At 43.8% G+C, this 13,298-nt stretch overlaps 1 protein-coding gene across 4 annotated transcripts in view; it reads left to right on the forward strand.

Annotated features, from left to right (window-relative positions):
* ENPP2 (ectonucleotide pyrophosphatase/phosphodiesterase 2) overlaps window positions 1–13,298 on the forward strand; it is an 82,014-nt gene that overhangs the window by 27,859 nt on the left and 40,857 nt on the right. For 3 of the 4 annotated variants that reach the window (XM_077932754.1, XM_028736238.2, XM_028736234.2), the window contains exons 3-8: window positions 5,164–5,319; window positions 7,541–7,666; window positions 8,939–8,999; window positions 10,685–10,782; window positions 11,512–11,591; window positions 13,176–13,295. In XM_077932754.1, coding sequence (XP_077788880.1) covers window positions 5,164–5,319; window positions 7,541–7,666; window positions 8,939–8,999; window positions 10,685–10,782; window positions 11,512–11,591; window positions 13,176–13,295 — 641 coding nt within the window. The remainder of the gene's footprint in view (window positions 1–5,163; window positions 5,320–7,540; window positions 7,667–8,938; window positions 9,000–10,684; window positions 10,783–11,511; window positions 11,592–13,175; window positions 13,296–13,298) is intronic. The other variant, XM_077932756.1, reaches the window with a different exon arrangement.

Below are 13,298 nucleotides of genomic sequence, written 5' to 3' on the forward strand. Positions count from 1 at the left end.
ATTTTGCTACTCTCTTTGCTAACGAAGTCTGAGCTAAAACAAAAAAAATTCCTTCCAGTAGCACCTTAAAGACCAACTAAGTTAGTTCTTGGTATGAGCTTTCGTGTGCATGCACACTTCTTCAGATACACTTCTTCAGATACAAGTCTGAGCTGTGTGAAATGTGTTTTGAAAGGCTGCGGCAGCTTGGCATGGCTTGCAATATACCGTGAGCAGTTTTCTTGACTTGCACATGCTGTGGGTGAGATTTTCAAGTTTCTCATTTGTCTGTTACATTTACTGGTAAAGGACAATGTGACAGAACAGCCTTTTTGACTCTCTCTCCCTCATTTAGATATAGGCATTATATTGGCTTGTTCAACCTACATTTTCATGGCCGCCAGATGAGTAGTTTTATTGTGGTTAGCACCTCAAAACATATTCTTAAGTACTGGGAAGTTTTGAACACCAAAGCGAACCTGGATCTTTGTTTCTCTCCTGCGTGCTTTGGAGCAAAATAGTAATCTCTGCTGCTTGAAAGTATGTGCCTTACTGGTGCTGCATTATTATCAGTATGCAAATTATAGTGGTGTTTTTTTTTATGCCATGCATCATGACCTTACCTGTCTTTTTTTACTGCATTTTTGCAGATAGGAAACTGCTGATCTATACGTTTGTGAAACCAGCCGTAGTTTTGCCCTTGACTTTCCCCTCTGTGGTGATACAGGAGACTGTAATGTTCAGCAGTATTCGTACTGTGGATGTTTGTGCATAGCAGTTGATTTCTTGTGCCCTAGTCCTGCAAGGTAAACCAATATTACACAATCGCCCTAGGTGGGAGAAGGAGACCAAGCAATGCTATTTAAAGCTTGGGCCCATCTAGCCTCGTATTTTGTCTTTGCTGACTGCCTGCAGCTCTCCAAGGTCTTGGAAGCAGGCATCTCCCAGCCCTCCCCTTTAAAGTGGAGATTGAACCAGGACCCCCTGCTCACAGAGCCCGTTTGTCAGTAAAAAGCAAGGAGTGATTCTTACTGTTTCGGCCCCTTGTCTACCATCAAACCAAGGCGGCATTATTAAAAGGATTGATTTGTATCCTTAAACCACTTTGCATTGCCAGGAGTGGGGCTTGGGTTTTCTCTGCCTGCAGAATATTGCCATTTAGCAGCATGGGCAGTCTAGATCTTGCAGAACCTTTTGGCTCACCCAGAGCCTTGGTATAGACCATTGCATGTACTAGAGAACTTGAGCTGTTAAGAACGTTTGTTATGAATGAATAGCACTTTTCTTTTACCGAACCCATGTCTGTTGGGCTCAATTCATATGTTACCTTCATGACGGCTGCTGCTGCCACAAACCTACTCCCTTACAGAAGTAGTAGGGGGGTTTTTTTTTGGATGTTTTGTTCATGGGGGCTTAACCTGCATCGCATGGGTGTTTTGCAAGCCAGTGGCTTCCCAACACTGGAATTGCTACATCCTTGAGAAGAACCCACAAAATCACAACATGCACACAGTATCAGTTGGCATGATAAGGCAGCTGTGGGAGAGCTGCTCTGTGGCAGACATCCCATTGCAAAGGTAATTCCAGGATGAAATCCTAGGTCAGGCTGCCTAATGGGCACCACCCCCATTTTTCTTTCCCCTGCCCCAGAAATGCAACAAAAATGGGAACTTCCATTGGAAATCTGTTGCCGTACCATAATGCATAACCAGTGAATGACACTTGGGTTGGTGGGTCACAGTTTAAGACCGTGCCAGCAAAAATTTAGTTCCTTTACATTTTTAAAAGTTCAGAAGGGGCATGAACAAAACTGAATAATAATAATAATAATAATAATAATAATAATAATAATAATAATAATAAACCTCTATTGTCACTACACCACCTGTGTGCAATGAAATTATCAAGCCCCCCTCCCCCCCAAAACATACACTCAGTCTTGTTCACACTCTGTGTGCTTGTCAGAAGTCAATTACACCACTATTTTTTTCCCATTCAGCAGCCCAACAGCCCACGGATAAAAACTGTTCTTTAACCTGTTGGTGCGGCTGACTATACTCCTGTATCTCCTGCCCAAAGGTAGGAGATTAAAGAAGTGCTGGCCAGGATGTGAGTTGTCCCTAAGAATTTTCCTCACTCTCCTGAGGCAGCAGTCTCCCGTGATGTCATCTAGCGAACTCCGAGGACAACCCATGATGTCATATGCTGTATTCGCCACCCTCTGTAGGGACTTCCTGTCCGTGGCTGTCAAACCAGCGTACCACACTGTATGAAAGGACACTTTCTATTGTGGCCCGGTAGAAGGAGGTCATCATTTTTAGTTTGACATTATTCTTATGCAGGACCCTAGGGAAATGGAGTCTCTGTTGGGCCTTACTAACCACCTGGGTTGTATTGATTTTCCAAGTGAGGTCTTCACTAAGGTGAACTCCCAGGAATTTAAAGGAAGAGACTCTCTCCAGACACACACCCCTGATATACAACGGGGCTAGTTCCTCTCTCTTCCTCCGAAAGTCCAACACCATCTCCTTTGTCTTGCTGATATTTAGGTGCAAATATCTAGGCACCATGTGAACCTCCTCCCTATATGCTGATTCATCTCCACCTTTAATTAGACCCATTATGGTGATATCATCTGCAAACTTAATAATTGCAGTGGATCGATCAGATGAAATGCAGTCATATGTATACAACGAGTACAGGTGGGGACTCAGCACACATCCCTGTGGGGTGCCAGTGCTGAGCTTTAGAGAGGTAGGCGTAACAGGCCCAATCCTTACTATTTGTGTGCGATCCCTCAGAAAGTCTTTAATCCAATCATAGATGATGGGGGAAAGGTCCAGGTCCATCAGCTTTTTAATAAGAATGTTCAGAAGGATGGTATTAAAAGCTGAGCTATAATCAATAAATAGCAATCTGACATAATTCCCCCGTCTCTCCAGATGACTCACTGCAAGGTGAAAAGCTGTGGCTATGGCATCGTCTGTTGACCTATTTCTCCTGTAAGCGAACTGGTGTTCATCAAAATCTGGTGGTAAAAACATGTCCTAAGGTGTTGAAAAACCAATTTCTCAAAGCATTTCATCACTACAGATGTTAATGCAATGGGTCTGTAGTCATTTAGGCAGTTAATTGCTGTTTTCTTTGGGACTGGGACAATGGTGGCTGCTTTCAAACATGATGGTACACAAGCAGTCTGCAGGGAGATGTTAAAAATCCTTGTCAGGACCCCTGCTGGTTGATCAGCACAGTTTTTTACCACTTTCCCCAGCACCCCATCACACTTTTCATGGTACATCCACGTACCAAACACTGGGAACCTACAGAGCACAGCTGCTTTTTGTCACTTGGTTTTAAAATCCTTTATCAAGTGGATGCACAGCTGTCCAATGTGTTGGCCACACGATATTTCTAACATGGAAAATGTTAGAAACCATTCTTCACACGTAGCTAGTTTGTGTGAGTGTCACAAGCAACAAGGCTGTCGCTTACGTGAAATGCAATAACGCTTGCTGAGTTTTGCTTCCTAAAATAAATAATTGTGCATGGATTTCAGCAGACCCCCCCCCCCCAAGCCGAGGGTGTTTGAGGTGTTCTTAGCTGTAAAATCAGGCTGGCTGGGTTCCAAGTGCAAAGACCTCTGCTGCTCAAGGTTTGCCAGTAAGCCAAATGAAATGGATAAATGAAACCATTGATCAAATCCTTGAAAGACAGCGAAATGGCACACCGTGTCATCGTCTTGTGAAATGTCACGCTGTAATTTGGCAGGAGATGATGCAAAGGAGACTAAAAGCCAAAGGGGTAACCTAAGAAATCCATCGATGGAGCACCCACTTCCATTTTGGTTCTGGTGCTGTTTTGTCTAATGTGGTACCATCCAGATTAGGAAAGGCGATGCTAAGCTTAGCAATTGATTTCTGTGAAACTGGTAGGGTGCTTCCTAGGGAATGTGTAACAAAAGTTGTTGGATTATACGCTGCATAAACCAGTAGCTGCAGGATTTTAAAATATTTTTAGAAAAACAAATTTAGCCTGATGGACAACTGCGAAACTGTGCCTTTAGATCATGGTAAAGGTAAAGGGACCCCTGACCATTAGGTCCAGTCGTGACCGACTCTGGGGTTGCTGTGCTCATCTCGCTTTATTGGCCAAGGGAGCCGGTGTTTGTCCGCAGACAGCTTCCAGGTCATGTGGCCAGCATGACTAAGCCGCTGCAGCATACGGAAACACCGTTTACCTTCCCGCTGGAGTGATACCTATTTATCTACTTGCACTTTGACGTGCTTTAGTGACACTGTTCTGGCTAGGGCTGATGAGTTGTTGTCCAAAATGTCGGAGAGGTGCACATTATCCACCCCTGTGCAGGACAACCTGAAAGTAAAGAGCAAAATTTCTTAGCCAGCACATGGTATAAATGAGTTAGATTACTTTCCCTGTTCATTTTATTCATGGCAAGTCAAGAATGACTTCAGCTGAATGCTTCTGCTCTTGGTTTAACTTGAATGACTCTTTTGCTCGAATACCCAGTTTTCAATGCTTTATGCTATGAGCCATTTAACATGCTTCTTCCTTGTCTCCAACTCACATTGCCCCTCATCTCCCTCCCTGTCCCTCACACCACCACTGAAACTTGCTACAAGCAGCCAGGGTTGGTTTTGCTGTGCTGTAAACTTGCATCCTACCTTCCTCATAGATGGTCCATGTGACTGGCTGGCCAAGACTTCTAGAGGGTTTGAGCCTTGACGCCTTCCAGGTCCTTGCCTGTTCTCCTGTCTACAGCTAGGTCCCCATCTCCATGCTATTCTCGCCTTCCATTCCTCCTGTCTTTGCAAAATAATTCTCAGGTCTTCGACAGTTTGTTTTATGTCCAGTATCTGGAGTTTCCAGTTACCATAAGTTTGGTGAAACTGTGGGGGTTTCAATGCAAAACTTGGATTTTTGGTTTGGCACAAAATCCATACAGCTTTGATTCATTGCAGGTTAATCCAGGATGAGAAAATGTGACTGGAGAACACACCAGCTCTTAGATTGTTTGACGAGACTTAAACAGTCTCTTTTCTCCTCTCTTTTATTGGGCAATGCAGTGGGCCTGTTAGCTCAGATTGGCAGTAAGTAGTTATCTTTAGCCAGCTACTGGTTGCTTGACTCATGGTTTCCTCTTTCTCTTTTTTGCCCCCAACACAGTCTTATCCGATTCCTCTTGGACCAGTCCTTCTGGATCCTGCAAAAACAGGTGCTTTGAACTTGACGAGGCAGAGCCTCCAGGTTGCCGCTGCGACAACTTGTGCAAGAGCTACTTCAGTTGTTGTGCAGACTTTGACGAACTGTGTTTAAAGACAGGTAGGAGAGCTCTTAAGTGCCTGCTTTGTACAAATCGCTGCTGCTGATGAGCGTTATTGTGGCCTTTTCTACCTCTCCATGTGCGCTGACACGCTTTTAAGACTTCTCAAATGCATGGTCGTGGATTCTTCTCCGTAACAGTTTGGGAAATTTAACCTAAGTTTCCTCAGAAATAGGAGCCAGAGCACTAACAGTGGGAAGTACATCTCCAGACCTTTTTATGTCTGGGGAAAGATTCCCAGCACTAAAACCAAAACACTTGACAACACACGTTTAGCATCCTGAAGGAAAGGGTTATTTGCTCTCCATCACCTCCAGTCTCTAACCACAATCTTGCATCCCAGCCCATGTCTTCCGACCTGCTTTCAGTTAGGCTCCTATCCAAAGAGTCAAAAGAGCACCTGTCTGTAATCTGAGGTGGTACAGTTCAGGTACAGTTTCAGCACCTCGGTGAGAGCTCAACCATTGCTTCTGTCCACGTCTCCCAGAACTGAGCATCTTTTAACACAGTGGGAAATGCAGCTTGTTGAAATCTTAGGACTCGTTTTTGCTACTATTTCATATGGGCACGATCCTAGATTTCAGTGGGGGAAAGAATTAAGCATGTGTCGCCTTTAAGCCTCTTCTGTTGAAGGTCCTTGAAGTTGCTTGAATTGTGTCCTTGTTTGGCATTCAGTGCCTACCGATCCACTTGACCTTACACTCTGGTTGCAGGATTGGTTCATAATCACTTAATAACCAACTTGTAGTAGGACAGTGGTGTGTGTGTGTGTGTGTGTGTGTGTGTGTGTACACGTGTGTGTTAAGAATTGTATGCAAGCAGAATATAAGCAATCTCTTCCATCTTTTCCCCCCTTTTGTGTGTTTTCTTGGAGTTATGCTTGGATTGCATGTGAAGTTCACAGGAGGAAAATGGCCCCATTTTCCTTCCCACCCCCTTCGGTTGACTGCCTCTTAAAAAACAACACACACACACCCTCTTTGGAGGAAAAGGTGGCTCCCTCCTGAACAATCATGAATGAGGCATAGGCAGAGGGGAGGGGAGGTAAAACTGTCCAAAGCTTGGAAAGGTTTGGGGCAATTCTTCTTCACTCCATCCCACATGTTGAGGAGGGAGCCTTGGCATGGACATAATGCTAAACTACAATCCAGCATTGCAAGAACAAGTCAAAGCGAGCGCCATTCTTGCACAGTCACCCCTCCTGTGGCATAATCACCAGGTGGAATTCAGAAGCATTCACTTCTGTTTTAGACCACCATGTAATCTTAACGATGGTTGGTGGAAACAAGCCAAATTCCAGCCCATAAAACTGGTTTGTTGTCACTAACCATAGCAGGAGGGCCAGCTTGGCCCTGCAACCGTGGGTGCCCAGGGCCGTAGGTGTCATGCAGTGTGCCAAAATTTGTGGGTGCCCCACATGGGGAATTTGGTGGGTGCTCAGGGCCCCAGGGAGCTGGCACCTATGTACCATAGTTTAATAACAGATTAACCAGAGTTTAGAATTTTGCTGAAGCTTCCCATCTCTTTGTATGGATGTGCTAGAGAAGGGAGGGAAAGGTATGTGAGTCCATGGCTAGCCTGGTCTCATTTGTAACACTAAACTATGGTTTGATGTTCATTGTAGCCAGATGCAGCCAGTGTACATAATACACCCAACTTGATAGAACTGCTCAAACATGTTCTTATGAAAGAAAAGAAGTGCAAGTATGGAATGCTTTACTCCATTGCTTCTTCTAACATAACATTTTATAGATTGGAGGAAGTGTCAATCTTCTCAATGAGCATGGCTGAGCTGGGATTGAAATAGCTCTCTCAAAGTTCTGAGTCTCTGGATACATTTAAAAGTACATATTTAAACTGGTTCAACAGTGAGCCCTTCTGTGGGGGGTGGACAGCATGTATCTAACAAACTGAAACCCCCCAGGATTTTGGGGAATAAGGCCATGGCATTTAAGCTGGAAGAAAGGCAAGAGCAACGTAGTGTAGATAACGCCTATGTCCTGGACCCTGCTACCTTTTGAGCGCAACTAAAGCATCAGTGGCTAAACTTGGACCCTCCAGACATTGTTGGACTACAGCCACTCCAGGTTCAAAATGAAAACATCCAATTAGGTGAAAATTGCTGTGGAATTGTTTTGCCCCAAAGGTGTGGGGCACATGTGCATAGTTGTCTTTAAGAAACCACTGTCTTCATGTTTTTTGTTTTTGTGATAATGTTAGCTGGAGGCTGGGAATGTACGAAAGAGCGATGCGGGGAGACGAGGAATGAAGATCATGCCTGTCACTGTTCTGAAGACTGCTTATCCAGAGGGGACTGTTGTACTAACTACCAAGTTGTTTGTAAAGGTACTTGTTTTCGTTCTTCTATCTGCAAAAGAAATCTAACCATTCCGGATCATGCTTCTCCTAAACATGTTTTGGAAGGGAGATGTGAGTCACCTAGTCCAAGCTGACTGATGCTTCATTCCTTCTGCGATGCTTCCCCTAAGTTAGCGCACTGCTATCTGGAGAGGCTATAGTGCGACAAAAGTGGGAGAAAACTTCTGGGACATTTTTGGTGTTACTAGTTATGGGTTTCAGCAGGAAGTTACAGAACTTGCACCAATTGGAAATGAAGCAATATGGCCACCCCAAAACTTTTGCGGTCACAAATAATATTGAGAGTGGTTTTTAAAAAGCCCAATTAAAGACACCACTTTGTAGATGTGTGCCCATGTAGAAACTGGTTAACAAGTCCTTATTTTTTTTCCATGAGACGGTTCAGATATTTTTGTACTTAGTAACAGAATAACAACAACAAGAATGATAGTCATGCTGTTCTATAGGTGAAATAGGATCTCCCAAGTGGCCTCCCATCTTTTTCCTTGTGAGCAGCCAATAGCAAAAGGTTTCTATGACTTGATGACCTGTTTGTTGAGCATCCATCCTGATTTGTTTGCGGGGAGGTTAGATGATGGGTATGCAGCGAATGCTACCCAACAGTTTCTGGGGCATTTTCCCACCCCTTTCCATCTTGCAAAAAACCCCACCACACTTTCTTTTTATTGCTCCAAACGCACTTTAATTGCCCAACCTGAATTTGCTGGGGTGTGATTGAATCTCATCTGAAAATAGCAACAGAGGGGCATTGTTTATATACGCTTCCAGCCATACTAGTCAGGCAGAGTATATTGTTGTTAAAGACGCTGATGAAATTTTAAACTGTTAAGAAAGGGGCCTTGGATTGTGAAACGGTGAAATAATTCTTTTCAGGATTTTGTCACCATGAGGTTAGGCATCCAAAGCTGCAGTGAGCACACACTGGACAGTGAGCATGCAGCCAGAAAGAAGTGTTGAGTTAAAACACACACACAGTTTGGCAAACCTGCACCCTACACATCTGTAGACAATAAAAGATTCTAAGATTGGCTATGATCATTCAAGGATTCATGAAAACAAACAAGGCAGTGCAGCTGCAATCTGATGCGCTCTTTACTTGAGAACAAGCCCTGGTGATCAGTAGGACCGACTCCTGCAGAAACATATAGGATCTGGTTGCCTGCCTCACCTTTGCTGTAAATGGAACTTGCAAGTGTATAGGTTGTGTACAAAATGGTTTTTATTATCATCCCTCTTTAGGAGAGACTCACTGGGTTGCGGATGAATGTGAGGATACACGGACACCAGAATGCCCAGCAAAGTAAGTGCTTTGTTTTATGTGCTTATTTTTGTCACCTGTAGGAGATCTATTAAGCGTCGGCTGCCACTGGTGGTCAGATCAACTAAGCGGTTCGTTTTTGTGTCCTGTTGTGAAAACCGAGGCTTGTTGCAAGCATCTAAAGAAAGGAGAACCACCATACCATGTACATTTTCTGGACGATATCCAGTTGCGGCAGCACATTTGCAGAACAGCCATTCTGCTAGTGAGAGCACTTATTTACGATTATATACAATAGCCAAATCAAATGGATGTCTTTCGCTTGCAAAATGCATTGTTCAGCCCATAGTGCAGCAGCTACTATTATACTCTTTGTCAATTTAGCTTTGTGCTGCTACTGTTTGCGCAACAGCACAGACTCTTGCACAACATGGTGCTAAGATTGCATTGGATCTCTCTCCATGCCTTTACATCAAAATCTTCTTGTTGTTCTTCTTCTTTGGCGATCACTCGTAGCCGAGTAAGATTGTCTTCCATGAACATGGTCTTAACAGTGAGACCGTAAGTGACTGTGGAGGCCAATTCTGGATCCACACATCCTTCTACAGTGGGGACATTGGTTTCCGGGCGGGAGTTGATCACGGTGAGGGTTTGCCAAGCGTGCCTTCCTCTTAGCATGTTTCTTCCTTTCGTCCTGAGTTCAAGTGTCTTCAAAGCCCATGGCACCTTTGGTAAAGGCTGCTCTCCAACTGGAGCGCTCGCAAGCCCGTGCTTCCCAATTGTCGGTGTTTATACTACATTTTTTAAGATTTACCTTGAGAGAGTCTTTAAACCTCTTTTGTTGACCACCAGCATTACGCTTTCCATTTTTAAGTTCGGAATACAGTATAGTAGTTGCTTTGGAAGACGATAATCAGGCATCTGAACAACATGACCAGTCCAATGAACCTGATGTTGAAGAATCACACTGGTGATCTTTGCTTCTTTCAGTACACTGGCATTAGTTTGCCTGTCTTCCCAAGAGAAATGTAAAAATATCAAAATATAGGGTTGTATTCAGCTAATCAGTGTTTCCCAACCTTGGGCCTCCAGCTGTTTTTGGACTACAACTCCCATCATCCCTAGCTAGCAAGACCAGTGGTCAGGGATGATGGGAATTGTAGTTCAAAAACAGCTGGAGGCCCAAGGTTGGGAAACACTGAACTAAGTCCTACTTTTAGTAGACCCTCTGAAATCACTGTTTTACACTGTAAATCTACCCTGTGATCGTCAGGAGAAGGGCAGTATATAAGTTTAATAAATAAAAATAATGAATCTAAGTCGTGTTTATTAACCTCAATGTGTTGGCTCTGAGTCAAACCAGCAGTGAATACTACCCATATATTATAAACTTATAACAACACCATTTTCTGATGGCAATGGGACTAAGTTTCCCTCTGGATTCTTAACGAAAGATAACTTATCTGCATGGAAACACAAAGGTAACAAATAAATTTTAAAAATAATTATAAGATGATGCCTTGTTTATTTATATAACTCAAATGAGTGAAGGGCAAGTGTGCCTGGGATTTTTGGCTCTGCTCAGGCATAAAACTTGTCCTAGGTCACTTTGACACAAGGTGAAGTTGTCCTGAAACCACAAAGAAGAGACTTTCCCCCCCAATTTGTTTTGCCACATCTTTACTCCAGCTTTTAAGTTCATTAGTAACATGCTTTGCCTCCCACAGTTTTGTTCGCCCCCCATTGATAATATTTTCGGTCGATGGCTTCCGTGCATCGTACATGAAGAAAGGCGACAAAGTGATGCGCAACATTGAAAAACTAAGTAAGTGCATGTGCTTTGTTGGGACAAAAGCCCTTTTTTGTCTCTGTCCCTTCTTAAACTGCAATTTAAAATGTATTTAGTAAGCCCTACTGAACAGAGATAAGCTGGAGACTGGAGACTGGTGACTGGGAGCGGTTGCCGAGACCACATAACAGTGGTCTTGAAAGACCTACATTAGCTCCCAGTACGTTTCCGAGAACAATTCAAAGTGTTGGTGCTGACCTTTAAAGCCCTAAACGGCCTCTGTCCAGTATATCTGAAGGAGTGTCTCCACCCCCATCATTCTGCCCGGACACTGAGGTCCAGTGCCGAGGGCCTTCTGGCGGTTCCCTTGCTGTAAGAAGTCAAGTTACAGGGAACCAGGCTGAGGGCCTTCTAGGTAGTGGTGCCCGCCCTGTGGAACACCCTCCCATCAGATGTCAAAGAGAACAACAACTACCAGACTTTTAGAAGACATCTGAAGGCAGCCCTGTTTAGGGAAGCTTTTAATGTTTGATGCATTGCTGTATTTTAATATTTTGTTGGAAGCTGCCCAGAGTGGCTGGGGAAGCCCAGCCAGATGGGCTGGGTATAAATAATAAATTAATATTATTATGAGAAACATGTACAGGATTGCACAGTTAGTGCAGCGAAACACCATGTTTCATGATTGACTTTAATGGCATCTGCTGTATGGAAACATCACCGCACCGATCTATATTAAAACCACACCACAAACTTCATTTTCAGGGTCCTGTGGGACACATGCGCCATATATGAGGCCTGTCTACCCTACAAAAACCTTCCCTAACTTGTATACCCTGGCGACGGTAAGTTTTGCTGCTGGTTTTATGAGTATATAGGAAACCTCCTGCTTTTCTGTAGATATCAAATGAGTGGTGGTTGGTGACGAGGAAAGCATCTGAGATATGTTGTTGTCCTGCTTTGATGTGGGGAAGGGAATGGTCACCGAGCCTAAGGGCAAATTTGCATACACCTGTGTCATGTGAAAAAGACCATGGAAGGGCTTAGGTGAGAAGCTGGCATTTAACCTGTTGAGCTTTGTGAGAGTATAAAAAACCTGAGCTATCCTCCCCTCTAGCAGGCATTTGACCATCCGTATTTGCTATCAGTTTAGAAGTGAATTGGGTTCATGCCCTTCGACATACTTGGACTCGTTGGTACCTGTCATAGGTGTTGCTAAATTTAAAAGGAGAAATTTCACACACACACGGAAAAAAACAACACTCCAGCTCTCTGTCAACTCCCAGGATCTGTTTGATTTCAGTCTTTCGGATCACTGAGAGTAAAGAGATTAGAGTAACTAATCTTATTGTCTGGAGAAGGAACTTCAGGAATCACCTTGGACTCCGAAGCAAAACTTCACTCTTTGCTCCATTTGGGGTGGGGGGCAAGGCCAGACTACTTCTCAACTACAGCTATGCTTAAATGTTGAGTAGAGTTTGCTATGAGCAGCATGCTGTCTTCCATACTAGGGAAGAGGTGGTGTAAAATGGGGTCTGGAGGAACTGGGTTCTGAAAAATTGTGAGTCTGGAAATGGAAGTCTATGGTTGAGCCATGGGTTGTTAAAGGAGCCCATTTCTTTTAAAGGGGAGCAATGAAATTGGGGGAGCATAATAGTTAACAGTATTCTGGAGGTAAGATTATGACTGTGGAGGAGGCATGACATGAGGTTAAACTTGCCTCTAAAGCATTCTTGTTCAGGATTCACAACTCGCTCCTCTCCATTACTCTTTTGCACATGGGGGAAAAAGGTTGGAGGGATCCACGGCCAACTTCAAATGGTATCACAAGACTTCCATTCTAGACTGGCTGGAAGTCAGTTAGTGATTAGGGATACAGCTGGCAATATTGCATATAACTAGATTTGGACTTTATTAGGGCAGCAATCAAGTAACCATTAACTGCATTATCTCTCCTGCTCTTTCTTAACTCTTGGGCCGTGTCCTGATTCCTGTGTTGCTTACACTGGTGTATACCCATATAATCAGTGATGGGGAAAGCACTAATGTTGGGGAAACCCAACAGAAAAGAGCTTTTAAGTTCTCTGTCTTGCTTGGGAGGCAAGACCCCTTGGCGTGCCAGCTCTGGAAGGCTAGGGATGCTCGCACTGTATTTGAGCATATACATTTTGCATAAATGTGTCATCCCCAGAACAAAACCCCCATGTAAGATGTGATTGTACTGTATTGCACAAGATTAGCCAGCAGATTAGCATAGTGAGATGGAGACCTTAACTTGGAAGACAAGTTTTTAGCACTTCAACAAAAAAAAAACCAGAAGTCCTCCCACGTACTATGATTTCCACTGAAACTGCTATTTTTTTCCTCGTGATACGTTCATATTGAATAGTTAATAATCTGTTTTATTTTTCAACATTTCCAACACAAAGGGCCTCTATCCTGAATCCCATGGAATCATTGGCAATTCAATGTACGATCCTGTATTTGATGCTGCTTTCAGCCTCAGAGGCCGAGAAAAATTCAATCACAGGTGGTGGGGAGGTCAGCCGGTA

Source organism: Podarcis muralis, chromosome 8 (assembly GCF_964188315.1).
Source record: "Podarcis muralis chromosome 8, rPodMur119.hap1.1, whole genome shotgun sequence".
NCBI lineage: Eukaryota > Metazoa > Chordata > Lepidosauria > Squamata > Lacertidae > Podarcis > Podarcis muralis.